Consider the following 17,214-nt stretch of genomic DNA (forward strand, 5'->3'; position numbering starts at 1 on the left):
GGCCGCGGGCGGGAGCAGGCCGCGGGCGCCCAGCGGGTCGGGGAGGGGGGGCTTCGGTGGCCTCGCCTCGTCGCTCACCAGAGCAAACCTCTGAGGAGCGCTGGGAGAGGGGCTCGGGTCGAGGAGCGGCCTCTTCTCCCGAGGACGTCGAAAACCGAGTGGCGTCCACGGAGCGCGGTGCCAGGACCGACACCTGTTGGGGAGGGGAGAGAAATGGTGTCCGCCCCTGGTCTCCAGAGCTGCCTGGGAGGGCCAGGCCGCCTAGAAGCCCCTGTCTCTGCCATTGCCCTCCCAGGCCTTAGGCATCTGGTTCCTGCCCACCCTTCAGGGGTCCTTATTACGGGAATCTGGATCACCGCCACCCAGCCAGGCTCATCTGGTTGCCTTCCTCTGTTTGGAAGGCCCTTTCTGGTTAATGCCTTGGACCTCAACTCAAAGGTCACTTCCTTTGGAGCTCTTTCCCCTTATTCATAACATCTAGGTGTTTATTTTTCTCATAATGCCCAGTCCCCTTGCCCCAGGTGAAAGTAAGGACAAAGGCCATAGCCAAATGCAACAAAGACAAAGGCCCTTGCAGTAAATAGTCTAAGGACCAAGGCCCTGCTGGCTGTCTCCTCAGCGTCTAGCCCTGTGCTCTGCCCCCTGGCACGTGGTCATTGAAATGTGTGGAATGGATCGCTAAGGTTTATGCAAAAGAATTTGGACCTCATCCCATCAAGCTGCTAGAGAGAGCAGCCATCAAGTTTGCATTTTAGAAGAGGTCTTAGGTAATGGTGAGGATGTTGATTTAGAGGACCTTCTTGGAAGCTAACCCAGTTATATAGAATTATTTCTTCCCTTCTTTTGTCCTTCCTTACTCTCTTCTTTTGTCTTAACACAGTAGATATATTTCTTCCTCAGGTTTAATAGTCTGGGGCAGGGACCTTGATCCATGCAGTCATTCAGGGACCCAGGCTGACTGACCTGAACTCAGCCCTCCTCAGTACATGGCTCTTGGGGCCATTCTAGGTATCAAGTTGTAAAGGTAGGTGGAAAAAATGAACAAGGGAAATTTTCATGGGCTAGGTCTAGAAGTGGTAGACTCCCATTGAGTAGAAGCTGTCTCAAGACCCTACCTAGATATAAGAATGTTTCGAAATGTCTCTAGGAGCCAGCTGTCCAGAAGTATCCAGATTAGAAAACTTCTGTGGTATTTTAATATTCCAAGGGGTACATATGTGAGAATTTGGGGAAGTTTAGGAGTTGGTGACAGTGTGGAGAGAGGCTGTGGAGAACTGACAACTCTTGGGTTTCTGCTCCTACTGTGGATTGAGACCACGAGAGGATTTTCATTCTATCTGAAGCTTGGGAAGAAGGCTGGGCTTCCCAAGATACTGATCTGCAAGATTTTGGGTGGTGAGTGCTATGGCTCCAGTCCCAGAAGTGGATCAGATTTAGGGAGAAGCTTGTAAAGAGGCTGAGGTGGAACCCTGGGAAATCTGCCCCCAAGGATGAGCCACCTGGGGTGGGGGGAATGGAGCAGTTTCCTAGAGGAAGAAGACACACAGTAGTGGGTCTGGATGGGGCCAGTGATGGGGATCACTAGTGAATCTTTTTAATGTGTGTAGTTGGTAAAATAAAGATGACTTTTTCCACTCTTATGCTAGTTCCCAAAATTTAGGGTCAAATTTTACTTGTGTTGGAAATCTGATGTTTATTGACTTAATGACTTGAGTCTTTTCTTCATTCCTCATCTTTCTCATTTCCCTGATTTACACAAGGAAGTTTCTTGAACCATCCTTCTCTGACTCATCAAGGGAGAATGGGTGTGGTTGACTAACTTTCTGTTTTCCCTGTGATTTGTCTTCCTGATCACAAGATCAGGTCTATGGGAAATGGGGTATCAGTCCTGCTACAGAGTTGGGAAGGAGTTATGGTCCCTGACTCCCAATCCTGTGCTCAGGAAGTGGGAATCAAGAGCACAGTCACAAGAACTAGCCCATCTTGATTCAGCGCAGCTCTGCTCCTTGGCTGGTGATCTTGGGCAAGTGGCTTTATATCTGAGCCTCAGTTCCCTCATCTATGAAATGGGGACAATAATATTACCTCACAATATCACCTCTCTTGTTGAGAATTGAGTTAATGGGCTGGGGATATGGCTCAAGCGGTAATGCGCTCGCCTGGCATGCGCGGGGCTCTGGGTTCGATCCTCAGCACCACATAAAATTAAATAAAGATGTTGTGTCTGCCGAAAAAATGAAAAATCAATGTTAAAAAAAAAAGAGAATTGAGTTAACTCATGAAGCATTTAGGCAGTCCTTGGTATAAGCTCAATAAGTTTTACTTGTTGTCATTGTCATCATTAATCATCATTATAATCATTAGCCTCTGGCAGCACCAAACCACTTGCTCTTCTACCTGTGAGGTTCTGCCTTTCTCTCCTTGTCCGGTTCTTCCTTGCCCTCTTTGTGTTTGGCTTAAGGCTTTACACCTTCCAGCACCCTCTTGTGACTTCTTCTCCAGTCCTCTTCCCAACCCAGACTGGGATGCTTCTTCCCTCTTGCTGCCGTGTTCTCACTGCACCTGACCTTGTACTTTCCACCCTATATTTGAGTCATCTCTGTTTCTGTTGCCTTTACTGAAGAGGGAAAGAGAGGAGTCAAGAATGACCTCGAGGTTTTTGGTCCATGTGGTTGAAAGACGGATGATACCTTTGACTGAGGTGGAGGAGACAATGGGAGGTGCAGGTTTGGGGGGGTAGATCGGGAGTTTGGTATTTTTTTGAGGTGCTTATTGTAAGTATGGCCTATGTAGAATGGCAGTGCCTGGTTTGAGCAAATGCAATCTGCCTGACTCTTTCTGGTCTTGGTAACCTGGGCCATCGTTTGAAGGTTTATCTTTGAGTCCTCAGAATGGGGTACCAGGTCCAGTCACCCAGTTCATGTTCCTCAGATGTTTGAGGATTGAAAGTATGGAGGAAGGGAGCTGAAAAAAGGGCTGGGCTCAGGTGGTGTGTGTGTGTGTGTGTGTATACGTGTATACACGTACCTATGCATACTTTATCATAAGGCACTCTGACGATTCACTCAGCCCATGTTTAAAAGTGCTTACTGATAGCCAGTGTGCTGTGAGGCCTTTTTGGATGTTGACCCTGTCATTCACTTTGAATGTCCTCAGAGAGGTGTTGTCCTGGGCCTTTGGCATTGCATAGTCCCATCTCTTTCTTGGTGAATAAACATTGTTTTTGTTACATGGGCATGCTGGTTTTCCTCTGGTGCTTGTAAGTACTATCAGGAAGTATTCCTGAAAAATTGTCATGAAGACTAATTTCACTAACTGTGTTAGGTTTGCCAAGGCTGCTGAGACAAAATGCCATAGACTGGGTGGCTTAACCAACTGAAATTTATTTTCTCACATTCTGCAATAAGGTGTTGCAGGGTTGGTTTCTTTGGAGGCTGTTTTCCATGGCTCCTTCTCACATGGTCTTTTCTCTATGCATGACTGCGTTCTCTCTTTTCTAAGGACAGCATTTATGCTCGAGTAGGGCCCACTCTAATGACCTCATTTTAATTTAACTACTCCTTTGAATACCCTGTCTCCAAATGCAGTCACATTTCTAAGGTTCTAGGAGGTAGAACTCCAGCCTAAGAGTTTGGGGAGACACAACGTAGCTTGTAACACCATTTCTGCTTCTTTGCAGGAAGAACTGTAGGAATGGTCACAGCTTGACAACTGATCACAACCTGAGTGTGCTGAGATCTCACGGTGTTGACCACCTCACCTATAGTGAGCTGTGCCAACTCTTGTTTCAGAATGACCCCTGGCTTTTGCCTGAAGTGAGTGCTAGTGGGGGGAAGGGAGTCCCTGCATGGAATATGGAAAAGACTGAGTGGTTGGAAAATAAGGAAATATTATGGTTGAAGAGAAGCCAAGGACTCTATCTTGACCAAAAGCCGGCTGCATAGTGGAGACCTGGATTTAATTTCCAGTTCTGCTGATTTCTAGACCTGTGACCTTGGGCCAGCCTTACACTTCTTGAAACCTTTCATTCCTTATCAGTTGGGCTGGTACTACCTCACTTGCAGGGCTTCATGAGGTTGGGAGTCTGTTTGGCCAGTGCCTCCAGTAAGTGTTACCTATAGAGAGGGATGAGAGATGCCAGCAGCTCATTACTGTGTAGTAGGAGTTGGGACCACATTGCTGGGTATCACTGGACCCAATTGGTCTGAGGAGAAGCCTTCCATAGCTGCTGATGGCCACATGATGCTCTCTGTACTCATTGATTGCACACAGGCAATTTTGAAAATAAGCTGATGTGAATCCTCAGATTGAGTTAAGCTCCCTGCACTGGTTCTGTAGCAGTTGGTGGGTGGGTGGGGATTAGAAGTATGAGAAATTAATTGGGGTAGGGAACAGGAGAGGGTGGGATGAACCTTCAGATAGCAGTGAGGCAGGTCTGACGTTCATGGCAGGACATAGGGAAAGACGGGGCTGGGTAGAAAGACTGACTGCAGCATGGTTCCAGGAAAGATTCCACCCTGAACCCTCAGGCAGCACTGGAGCTGCAGTGGCTGTGACTCAACCAGATTGGGCCTGCTTTGGGATCAGTGTGTGCCATCATAGGCTGGGCAAGGCCCCCAGTGTGAACAAGGCAGTGGCTCTGGGGCAGCAGCTGTGCATTATTTCTCATGTGCTGCAGGAGATCTGAGAGCTACACATTCCTGTAGCCAGCACAGGTTACATGGGATGCTTTGGTGCTGTTTATGATTTGAGATAACAGAGATTGGCATATTTTAATGAAAATGCTTCCATATTCAATGAAAGTCACCACCCAGGTGCTAGCATAGCATTGTGACTAGCACAAAATGTTAACTTTTTTCTTTTGCCTTTTGAAAATTAATGTTGATTTCATTCAGCTCAACTTTCTGAATATCCACTGTGGGTTAGGCATGGGGATCAGGAGATAAAAGGTTCTGCTCTGCCCTTCCAGGAGACAAATTGAATGGTGAGACAGGTGCATGAGGCTTTGTTTGAGATGCCCCGGAAGACTTATGTACTGGATTCTGGGGACTGGGGAAGGCATCCTGGATCAGAAGATGCCTACCTACTCTGAGTGCTGGAGGATGAGTGAGGGGAAGGGAGGGACTGTGAGGCAGATCTGGGGAGAGGAGCTGTGTTCTCTGGGACTGCCCCAGCGAGGAAGGAACTGGCACAGTGAGGCATGTGGGGCAGAGGAGGGGGAAGAAGGAGAAATGGGTGGGCAGAGGCTTCTTCTTTTTTTAAAATACTTTTTAGTTATACATGGACACAATATCTTTGTTTTGTTTATTCATTTTTATATGGTGCTAAGGATCGAGCCCAGTACCTTATATGTGCAAAGCAAGAGCTCTGCCACTGAGCCACAACCTCAGCATACCCCTACCCCCAGGCAGAGGCTTCTTGATGGCAATCTGTATGCTGAGAAGGAGTGTGTGGCATTGTGTTTGGAGAGGGAACATTAATATTTGGGAGAGGTCATGTTGTCTGTAGTGTGAACAGTAAATTAGAAGAAGGTGACCAGTAAATGACCAGTTATGTAGGCCTTTTCTGCTTGGGTGGGCAGGTTGGCTCAGAACACCCTGCCAGCACATGAGAGCTGAGACCTGAACCCAGATACAATGTGGCTGTCCTGCCAGGATTTCTGCTCTTGGTTTAGTCCCTTACCAGATGACCAGCTGGGAGTGGCCACCATGAATCAGGCATCTACCATGTGCAGGCATCATATTGGTCCTTTCGTATTTCCTATTTATTCCTCACAAGAACCCTGTGATATAAGTGGCATTATTCCCATCTTAGGGATTGCAAAACAAAATACCAGAGCTGAGTGGCTGGCCCAAAGTCAGGCAGCTTGTAAGTGGCAGAATGGATTTCAGGGCCCAGCCCTTTGGCATTTTCCCTTGGGGCTTTCATCCCCATATGGGGGGTGGGGGCTTGCTGATAGTAGCTTTGGTTCCACAGCCCTTTGAGTTATTCCAACAGCTTGTGAAATGTAATACCTGTGAATCGAGTAGATGGGCTCCTGGTGGTCTCTGGCCTGGTTCCCATTCTCAGGGATTTGGAATGTAGAGGAGAAGGAGCAGTTGATTAAAGTTCAAGTAGCAGGTTTGCCAGCAACCCACTTCAACAAAGGTGCTGTGGATCCTGTGTGATTGGGGCCAGCTGTTGAACTTCTCATGAGTTTGTCAGCTCCCTTGAGAAATGAAGGAGTGGTATTTGGCTTTCTCTAGATGCTTTGACCCCCAGAGCCTCTCTTATCCTAAATTATAGAAAGGAGAGCTGGGAGAGACTGGGGCCTGGTAGAGGAAAGTGGGTGAGCTCTGGGTTGAGTGTAGGTGGGTTGGGAGTCATCAGGAGGCTGCCATTGGTTCAACATAAAATGCTGCTTCATACTGCTATGAAGTCTTTGGCTCTTCCCAGTGGAGGAGCTGCTTCTAAGCAATCTGTTTTCTGCCTGGTTCCCATGTTAGCCAAGGGCATGTACTGGCAATCCTCATATTGAATGAGGGATGGTTTCATATCTGTGGTCTATGTGGGCGATGGAATCACACCTTGGCTTCAAGGTCCCTTATCACATTACCTGGTGGGTAGGGAGGTGTGTGGTGGGAGACTTTCCTAGATTTATGTCTTTTTCTCTGTCAACAGATCTGCCTACATTACAACAAAGGAGATGGACCCTTTGGCTCTTGTTCCTTTCAGAAGCAATGTGTCAAACTCCATATCTGCCAGTACTTTTTACAGGGGGAGTGCAAGTTTGGTGATAGCTGTAAGAGATCCCATAATTTCTGTCATTTGGAGAATCTGGAGAAATTGGAGAAGTTGGGCATGAGCTCTGACCTGGTGAACAGGCTACCTTCCATTTACAGAAATGCATATGATATCAAAAATAAGAGCTCAGCCCCCAACAAAGGGCACCCTCTTCCTGCAGGCCCTCAGGGGACTTCTGGTAAGGTTGGTGGCAAGTGCTACAGGCCCTGGGATGTGGGTCTTTGAGTGCTTGCCATTTTCTGGACTCTGTCTTGGGCTCTGCTTATACCTTGGGGTGTGTGAGACATGTCTCCCCTCAGAGCACATAATCAGACCCATTGGTTGAGCTATAGAGTAGCTACATTTTAATAGGTCACTTCCTAAAATACCAGGTGAGTGCTTGGACTACTAATCTTATCTGATTTTTCTGTTCAAAAATTGTTTTTGCTGTATCTGTTTTTTCTTTCTATTTTCTTCACTTATGTTTTGTTAATCTCATATAACTTTAGGAAGCTTAGAAATACACATATTTTGCTTTAAATGGATGTTTAAGAGTTTTCATTGTATTATTACCTTGCTAGAAAGGGAGGGAGGATAAACTTCTGAGTAAGGTCAGGTCCCAAGGGCAGTCACCACACTGGGGAAGAGAGGGAGGTACCTTCTGGGCCTGAATTTTTTCAAAAAATCCAGGGCTTATAATGAGAAAAGGGAAGATGAATAACAAAATGATAAGTGATACTAAGCAGGGAGATGTCACAAATGAATTTTATATGCTTATTTAGTGGTAAGTAGGTAGTGGTAAATGTAATAAATACTCATTGGAATGGTTCTAGAAAAAGTAAACTCTGAAAGCACTTCCATACCATTTTTATATTAAGAACCTTGTATTAACATTAATTTAAAAAGTTTCATTTGGAGGTGTAAACTTTCCATATATTTTCTTTTTCTTGATTTTTAATACCCAGTTCTAAGAGTTTATTAATAAGTATTTGTTATATAGAATCAAACCTTGTTTATAGAAAGTAACCCTCCATTTGTCTTTTGTGACTTGGGTGGACAGCCAAGTGACTGGGGTGTACTTGGTTTGTTAAGTAGTTGTGGTATTGAACTCCTGGCTTCTCACTGAAAAGCAGAGTGCCTACCTGGGTATCTGGTGTGCTTTCACCCCTAACAGGATGGTTTTGTCAGTTTTCCTAGTCTGTTTCTGTTTTGTGCAGAGAAATGAATGAATTCTCTTTTTTCTCCTTTGTACTTTAACTACTGTAACCCTACATTGCTGGAAAGTGACACATCTTTGTGGTGTTTCTTTGTAGAAAGAAGAGACAGTTCAGGTTCTGTGTCCCCAAACACTCCTACACAGGAGGAGAGTGATCAGATCTGCTTGTACCATATTCGGAAAAGTTGTAGCTTTCAAGGTAAGCTGGAGGAGGGCCTTTCTTCCCTCTCTTGGGAGGGGTAACTGCTTCTTTGTTCCTGGAGCTGTGCTCTGAGGTATCCATAGAGGAGGGGGCCCTGGCACTTTGACCAAACCAATTCTGAAGCTGTTTTGTTGGGGGGTTGAGGATAGCAGGAATTCTTGGAATTTCTAAAATTGAAACTGTAGATGAGTTTTAGGAACATAACTATTTGGATCTGTAGCAAATAAATGCCAAGTGTTGACCGTTGGTCAGCTTGGGATGGAGCCACAGACCTGCTTGAGACAGAAATGCTTAGTTCTTAGTGAAATCCAAGGTGAGTGTCACTTCTAAAGGATAACAATAGGCCTAGGGGAGTGCTAGAAACTGGAAGAGAGGAGATACTTGCGTAAATTCTTGGAGGATTAGTTAAGTTAGGTTGTTTTTTCTGTCTTGATCCAGTGTATCCCTTAGTCCCTCTTTTATCAAAAGTAGCAGTGTGTGTGTGATTTTCACTAAACCTTTGTTTTCTTCTTAACTGCTAACCTGGCCTTTGAAGCAAAATTTCTTCTCAAATTCAGTGATTCCCCTTTAAAAGCAACCACCAAAACTTCTTGTTTCATTTTCAGTCTTTAAAAATTACCCAAGCGATTCATGAATACTTTCACTTTGTGAAAGAGTCAGATAATACAGAGTAAAGCAGGAAGTCCTTCTTCATCCCTCCCCAAAGGTAAACATTTGCTGTGTGGTCGTGGTATTTGTTTTACATATTTTTAAACAGACGGGAGCTTGTGAAAACATACTATTCAATCTGCATCTTTTCGTAATGGTGTGTTTGGAGATTTTTTTTTTCCATGTTAGCATATGTAAGTCCACCTCATTTTTAAAGCAACTGTCTAGTATTCAGTTAGTAATGTTCTGTTAAGCATGCAAGTATACATGTGTCTTTTCATGGATTGATTCCTAGCACTAGGTCAAAGAGTGTGCTATATGTATATGTATATATTTATATTTTAAAATCAAATTTATTGATATAATTTATACTTGATATGCATCAATTTAAATTATATGCATCAATTTAAAATTCTGAGTTTTGATTATGTATATGATACTGACAGAATATTTAGCACATGGAAGAGTTACTTCACTCCAAAATGTCCCTTTACATTTAATCCTTACCCCATAACTCACCAACTTCAGAAATTCTTGATCTAATTTTTAACACTGTAGGTTAGATTTACCTTTTCTAGAATTTCATACAAATGGAATCATATAGTATGTATTTTATATTTTCTTGTGCCTGGCTTTTATCTTTCTCAGCATGTTCTTGGTATTAGCATGTTGTCAATGTTAATAGTTTGCTCCTTTTTACTGCTGAGTAGTATTCCCTTGCATGGATTCACTGCAGTTTGCTTATCCATTCATATGTTGGGGTAGTTGTCAATTTTTGACTTTTATAAAAAATAAAACTATAAATATTCATGTATAATTTCTCATGTAAATGATTGTCATTTTTCTTGGCTAAAGACCTAGAAGTGGATTACTGGGTCATGAGGCATACTTAACCTTATAAGAAACTGTCAAATTGTCTTCCAAAATGGATATAGTATTTTACATTCCCAACAGCAATAAATATAAGTTCCAGTTGCCCCACATCTCTGCCAATGCTTGGTATTGATAGCCTTAAATTTTAGCCTAGAAGTGAACAATGGTGTCTCATTGTGGTTTTAATTTGAATTTCTCTGATGATTAGTGATGGTTAACATTTATTTTCACGTGCTTGTTGGACAATTTTGTATCTTCTATGAAATAACGGTCAAATTTTTGTTATTTTTTGTTTTATTAAAATAGTGAATATGTCACAAACCACACAATTAACCCATTTAGTATTTTTTAGTTTAGTAACAGAATTGTGCAGCCATCATCACTGTCAGTATAAGGATGTTTTCATTGCCACTAAAGAAACCATGCCATTTGGTCATTCCTCATTCCTTTCCCGCACTCCCAGCTCCTGGTAACTATAGATGTCTGTCTGTCTCTATGGATTTGCCTGGATATTCACATAAACAGAATTGTACAATATTGATCTTTTGTGACTGTTTTGCCATTTTTATTGAGTAATTTGATCTCATTATTGAGTTGGAAGAGTTTTTTATATTATGTATGTTGAAAATTCATTCTCCCAGTCTCTTTCATGTTCATTTTCTTTATCTTTTCAAGAATAGATGTTTTAATATTAATGTCCATTTAATATATGTCCATTTGATGTTCATTTTAATACCTTTCTTTTTTGGTATTTTTGTAATATAAAAATATTTGCCTATTCCAAGATAAATATTCTCCTATGTTTGATTTTTTTTTTTTTTTCCTAGAAATTGCAAAGGTCTAACCTTTATGTTTATGTGTGGCGGTTACCGCTTATCTCTGATTGTTCCTTCCCTGGGAATTGCTTCTCCTGTGTGGACTTGCTGCCTCTCTCCACTATTTTCCCTCATGTGTTGGCTCATTCTTGGCTGTCTGTCACATTGTACTTCACAAGCCCATGCGTCTGTCTTCCTGGTTGATTCCAGGGGACTGATTGTAATTCCATCACAGAGGATTTGTCTCAGTGATGACAGGTAGAGGCTGCATGTCTTGCCATGGGGTGGGCTGCTGGCATGTAGGGACTTGAAGAAACTTAGTGACTGTCTCAGGTACTTTTTTCTTTGTGCAGCCCTGATGTCCACACTTACCCATTCAACTTGGAAGCATATAGCAAGGTTGGGCAGCCCAAGCAAGTCAAGTACAGGAGTCCCACTCCAGTGGGTCCCCTTATTTGAATTGTGATGGGCTTAAGAGTTTCATCTGCCCCTGAGTCTGTGAAGCCCCTGAGACAGTCTTCTTCACTATGTGGAATCTTCTGCATATTTTGCTGAGTTTTTCCCCTCTTTTTGTGTTAGTTTGGTTCTGTCTGCTGCATTGTTTAGGAATTCTTCAAGAAATCTGTTTTTTTGATGGTACTTTTTATTGATTTCCTGTGCTTTGGGGTTGGTTCTTCTATCTGGCCTGTTATTTTAAGGGACATAGGGAGGTGAATGCAGGTGCTTTGCCTGCGCAATTGATTTGATTTCTGTGACTCACCCTCTAGAAAGCCTAGACTCTGGAATACCCCAGTGAAACAGGGAATATTAGAAGGAGGGAAAGAAAGTAGAGAAAGGGGACAGAGGATCAGGGAATATGAGGACAAGGGAAAGGGCCTTGTGCCTTTACCTCTCTGCTAGAATGTTCACCAGCCATGTGGTTGCAGTGACATTTTCCATGTGCCTTCCAGCTATGAGCAGTGTGGCCATCATGCTTGCTCCTGCGTCTACTGTTTGACCTCAGTGCTTTCCCCAGGCTCCTGGGTCTTTCTGGAGGAAACATCCATCTGGTGGGTCATGGCAAGGTGCACCTTCCTGAGGGTGCTTTCTTGTGGGGAGTTTTTCTTTAGGCTGCCCAAGATTCACCTGGAATTTATAGAAATAGCCTCTCAATATTGGGGTGCTCTGGGGAGGCCTCTGCTCTTATCCCTGATCATTTCTTTAGTCTCCTTCAGGAAGGGAACAGGAACTCTTATGTGATCATGACCTCTGCACCATAGCCTGGCCTTATCACTCCTGACTTAGCCCTTTATTATTCGTTGTGTGCATTCCTTGTCAAGAGTCCAGGAGGTCACTTGGCCTGGTGTGAGCTGTCCATGCTCAAACTCTGGATGAGTTCAGGGATCTAAAGTGTCTCCTGTCATGTGTTCCTCTTTGTTGAGCTTAGAGGTGTCCTCATGTGAGTTCTAGCAGCTTGTCCCCTGAGCCCTCTCAGCCTAGTGCTCTTTTTTGCCCTGTCTGTCCAGCCCCAGGCCTGGTCTTTGATAAGCCCTCACAACATCCCTGTGTTCCTCCATGGTGCTCCCCCCACTGCAGTGCCCTTTAGCAGACTCTAGGAAAGAGCTGGCATTGAAATGTGCCTGAAGGAATGCATATGATTTTAGAAAATTCTGATTTTTTTCAAGTGTCAAATTAGCCAAACTTCATTAGGGTTATTTTGAAATATGAATAAAAAATATACAAAGGACAGTAAGAAATAATTCTTTCTCACATCTGTTTTCCTTTGCACCCAGGCTTTAGCCGTGATTACCCAGTCTTTAAATATCCATTTAGAAAGATGTCATCTGTGTACAAGTGTATGTCTATTCAGTCTTTTTTTTTCTTTTTTTTTGTGGTGCTGGGGATTGAACCCAGGGCCTTGTACATGCAAGGCAAGCACTCTACCAACTGAGCTATAGCCCAGCCCTCTATTCAGTTTTATTCTTACACAGGTGCACTGGCAGACTTGTGCCTTTTTCACTTCACTGGATATTTAGCTTTTTGGAATATGTAATATATTCTTGTGGTTCAAAATCAGAAGTGTACAAATATGACAAAACTTTCCTTATAACTTTGTTTCTAGTCACCCAGTTCTCCTCTGCAAGAAATAATATCTGCATATATGTGCATTTAGCCACAGTATCTCCAATCTTTCCCCCTCATTTTCTGTCTGGAAGCATTCTGCACCTTGTCCTGTATCTTTCTACCTTACAGCATGTATCTTGGCGGGAGGTCTGTGTCAGAGTGCAGGGAGCCTCCTGATCCTTTCCTTTCTCCCTGTCCTCTCCAGCCATCCTCTGTAGCTGTCACAGAATCTCTAAGAGGCAGAGAGTGGGTGAAAGCTGTGTTCCAGTGGTAGGACTGGTTAGAGCAAAGTTTAGGCAGGCAGCATGACCTCAGAGAGACAAGGCAGAGATGTGGCTGCCTAGGAGCCCGGGGATGGTGGAGGGGAGGAACTTGAATATTGGTAGGGCAGAGCAGTGAGTGTGAGGGGAGATTGAGGGAGGGGTTAGTCTGTTGGCAGCCAGAAGATATCCTGGCAGCCAGAACTGCACTGCTGAGTCATAACCTGCCTCACATGTTGGGGTTGGAATGGGTTTATGGTAGAGATGAATCTGGCTTTGTCTCTGATCTCTGCCCATCCACATGCCACATGTCTAGAGATATTGAGCACTCAGACAGCCCCCCTTCAGGGACTCTTTTGTGGAGTCAGGGTCTTGCTGCCTTTCCTAGGCTGTCCTTAAACTTGAAACCCTTCCATCTGAGCCTCCCAAGTAGCTAGATTACTGGTACATACCACTGTACCCAGCTTGTGATCAGCTTTTTCATAATCATGAAATGAAATTCATAGATGATGTAAACCACCAATGTACATATGTTTAAAAATCAATGAAAGGTCTTATTAAAATATACAAAGTATTTCAGTATGTAAATGTTCAGGTATGACTGCACTAAGAAAACAAAGACTTCCTACAATATTCAGAATATTCTCAGGTCAGCAAGCAGCACTATACCCATTGATAGCCACAGGGTGTGGCTAAGCCATGTATTGCCAGGTTGTCTTAGCACTGTATTTTTCTGTTTTAGATAAGTGCTATAGAGTTCATTTCCATTTGCCATATCGATGGCAGTTCTTGGATGGAGGCAAATGGAAGGATTTGGACAAAATGGAGCTTATCGAAGAGGCATATAGCAATCCCAGGAAAGACAGGTAGGAAATGTGTCCTTTGTCTCTGCTTTGTGCCTGGACTTCTATGTGTAGTGTTGGAAGTTTAGCTTAAATAGCAGTGTTTTGTTTTGATGGTTTTCACATGCACACACAAACCCCTCACATACTCTAAGCAGCCTGGTCTGGAGGTGGAAGCTGGGCTAGAAATTGGAAGTTCATGTTCATACTGGCAGTTTGGTGGCTCTGTTCTCCCATCTTTCAGGGAGGAGTTGTAGGGAAAGGAGAAGATGGTACCATGACCAAATGAGTTCTCAATTATTTACTTCTGTAATTGATCACATGCATTAATTCATTTGTTAATGCAGAAAAGTGAGAGGTGATAGTTTGTGATGTTTTAGCCTTTTTTTGTGAAGTTATATAACTGAACTACTGTTTATTGTTTAGCATTTAACTTTTTTATTTTTCTAAACTTGTCCAAGTGTTTTCATCCAGTTAATTCATAGTAAATGGGAAAGTACCAGACAGCTTTATTTCCAAATACTTAAAATTATTTGGATTAAACTCGCTAGAATATGGTGCCGGGAAGGGAAACTTGGCCTACCATTTGTGTAATTTGCAAATTGCTGTTGGTTAAGTATGTGAAACAAATTACTCTCCTTAGGAGGATTAAATGGTTCACATATCACCCATAATCTTTCTTTTTGAGGCAAAATTTATACACAGTGATGTGCACAGATATTAAGCATGCACTTCAGTGAGTTTTGATAAATACATACACTCACATAACTAAAACTGATTGAGACAGAGGGCATTTCATCTCCTCAGAGGATCCTCATGTCCCTCCCAATCAACCTCACCCCTCTAGCCACTACTGTTCTGATTTCTTTATCATAGATTAGTTTTGCTAGTTCTCGAACCTCTTAAAAATGGAATCCTATGGTATGTACTGGAGTCTGGTGTCTTTCTCTGAGTGCTTTGAGACTTACCCATGTTGTGCCAGTCTCGGGTGCACAGGTGAGTTTCTGTGGGATGGATATCTAGGAGGGGCTTTGCTAGGAAGTGGGCTGCATACACACTCAGCTCTGCCAAGTGATGCCAGACTGTTCTCCAGGATGATTGCACCACTTTCCACCCCCATTAGCAGTCTCTAGGGACTCATCTCCCTGACACCTGCACTTTCCTGGTCTAGAGTGTAAATATGATCTTAGTTTGAATATCCCAGATTCCTAGTGAGGGAAGCTCATCTCCACATGTCCATTGGCCGTTTTTGCTTCCTCTGCTGTGAAATGTCTATCCTGTTTTGCTTGTTTTGGGGGATGGGGACAATTTTTTTAAAAATTCTATTTATTCATTCTGAGGAATTCACTACATTTCTGGATGCTAAATATGATTTAAATAAATAAATTCTTCGGATCAATTTATTGTATCCTTTTAAAATTAAAAAAAAGTTATTCTTTTTTAGATATACATGACAGTAGAGTTTATTTTGACATTTATACATGAAGTATAACTTCCCATTCTTGTGGTTGTACATGATATGGAGTGACACTGGTCATTTGTTCATATATGAACATAAGAAAGTTATGTCTGATTCATTCTGCCATTTTTTTGTATCCTTCTTTCCCTTCATTCCCCTTTGTCTAACCCAATAAACTCATATTCTTCCCTCCCTACTTCTTATTGTGAATTAGCATCTGCATATCAGAGAACATTTAACCTTTGGTTTTTTGGGATTGGCTTATTTCACTTAGTCCCCAGTTTCATCCATTTATCTGCAAATGCTGTAATTTCTTTCTTTTTTTTTAAATATTTATATTTTAGGTGTAGATGGACACAACACAATGCCTTTAATTTTTTATGTGGTGCTGAGGATCGAACCCAGGTCCTGCCTTTGCTAGGTGAGCGCTCTACCGCTGAGCCACAATCCCAGCCCAAATGCCGTAATTTCATTCTTCTTTATGGCTAATATTCCATTGTGTGTGTGTATGTGTGTGTATATACATACACACACCATGTTTTCTTTACAATTTATGGTATCTTTTAATGCAAATATGTGTTTATCCATATTTTACTTTGTGACTTTCTTTTTGGTATCTTAAGAAATCCTCCTAAGCTCAACACCATAAAGAAATTCTCCTGAGTTTTCTTGTCAAAGTCCTACTATTTTCAGTGTAATACTATATTTAATCTCTCCCTTCATGTGGTAAAAGTTGAGCCCAGTTTCATTCTTGCGCAAAAGAATTACCAGTTTTGCCAAAAACTACTTTAGAAAATATATCTAATCTTTTTGTTGTGATAAAGAATATACAACATAATTAAAATTTACCATCCTAACCATTTTAAGTGTATTTCTCAGTGGCATTAAGTGCATTCACATTGTTGTGACCATAATCATTGTCTATTTCCAGAAGTTAGTTTATTTTTAAACCCATAGAAAGCCAGATTTGGTAAAATGTTATCGTATCTCAGCTCATTTTTAGATAGGGTGTCAAATTTCACTTTTTGAAAGAGGCCATTCTTCTTTTTACCTGTCTTCAATACCATCTGTGTTGGCTCTGCATTCACACGTACACACTCGTCAGTGTCTGACCTGATCACTGTCCATCTCTATCAGTACCACGTTCACTTACTTGTTAGAACTCTCTGTATAATATGTCCTGGCATCTGATAAAGCAAGCCCCCACCTCCTTTCTTCAAATTGTCTTGGTCCTTGGCATTTTGTTCCTTAAGAAATTTAAAAATTTCATCAGCTTTCACAGAAAACGCCATTGTGTTTTTAAATTGAAATTGCATCGACTCTTGTCAGTTTCGGAGAGAATTGACAGCTTTGTGTCATTGATACTTTCTATTTATGTACATGATGGCTTTCTGGGCTCTCAGCCTTGGTCTCTTCAAGTGTTGCTTCTCTGGATTTCTGATTAGACATATGTTGAGATTTCCTCACTTTTCTTTTATGTCTCCAAACTTCTCTTTTATTCTATTTCTTTCACTGCTGCATCCGTGGGAATTTCTTCTCCTTAATTTTCCAGTTTACTAGTTCAGGCTCACTTGGAATGCAATGTACTCCATCTAATTCTACTATTGTTTACTTCTAAACATTCTGATTTTTTTCCTTTAATTTACCTGGTCATATTTTTGCAATATCTTAATCCTTACTGAAACTTTCAATCTTTAATTCATTTTTAATATACATATTTGCATCTGAGAATGCTAGTTTGTAGCCCTTGGTGGTCTGTATTTATTAACTAAATTTCTCATGCTGTCCTGTTTCCACATGTGTCTTGTTATTTGCTTTTAAGCTTACATTTGATGAAGCTTATTGGTGGAAATTCTTTTGGGGCCTCAATTGAAGGTGAATTTCTCCAGAGAGGATTTGTGTTTGCTTCTTTGGGAACCACATATTTAAAACTCACTCTTGCACAGAAATGTGAACCAGCCTAAATTCTGTGTGAGGTTTGAGTGGCTCAGGAGTTTGTGGGGGAGTTTTTTTCCTCTTCCATCCAGATCCAGC

General features: G+C 42.3%; 1 protein-coding gene across 1 annotated transcript in view; it reads left to right on the forward strand.

Annotated features, from left to right (window-relative positions):
- Window positions 1-17,214, forward strand: part of Parp12 (poly(ADP-ribose) polymerase family member 12) — a 52,619-nt gene that overhangs the window by 18,251 nt on the left and 17,154 nt on the right. The window contains exons 2-5 of the mRNA XM_015493888.2: window positions 3,651-3,815; window positions 6,661-6,961; window positions 8,076-8,177; window positions 13,622-13,745. Coding sequence (XP_015349374.1) covers window positions 3,651-3,815; window positions 6,661-6,961; window positions 8,076-8,177; window positions 13,622-13,745 — 692 coding nt within the window. The remainder of the gene's footprint in view (window positions 1-3,650; window positions 3,816-6,660; window positions 6,962-8,075; window positions 8,178-13,621; window positions 13,746-17,214) is intronic.

The sequence above is a fragment of the Marmota marmota genome, unplaced genomic scaffold, assembly GCF_001458135.2.
Source record: "Marmota marmota marmota unplaced genomic scaffold, marMar, whole genome shotgun sequence".
NCBI classification, from domain to species: domain Eukaryota; kingdom Metazoa; phylum Chordata; class Mammalia; order Rodentia; family Sciuridae; genus Marmota; species Marmota marmota.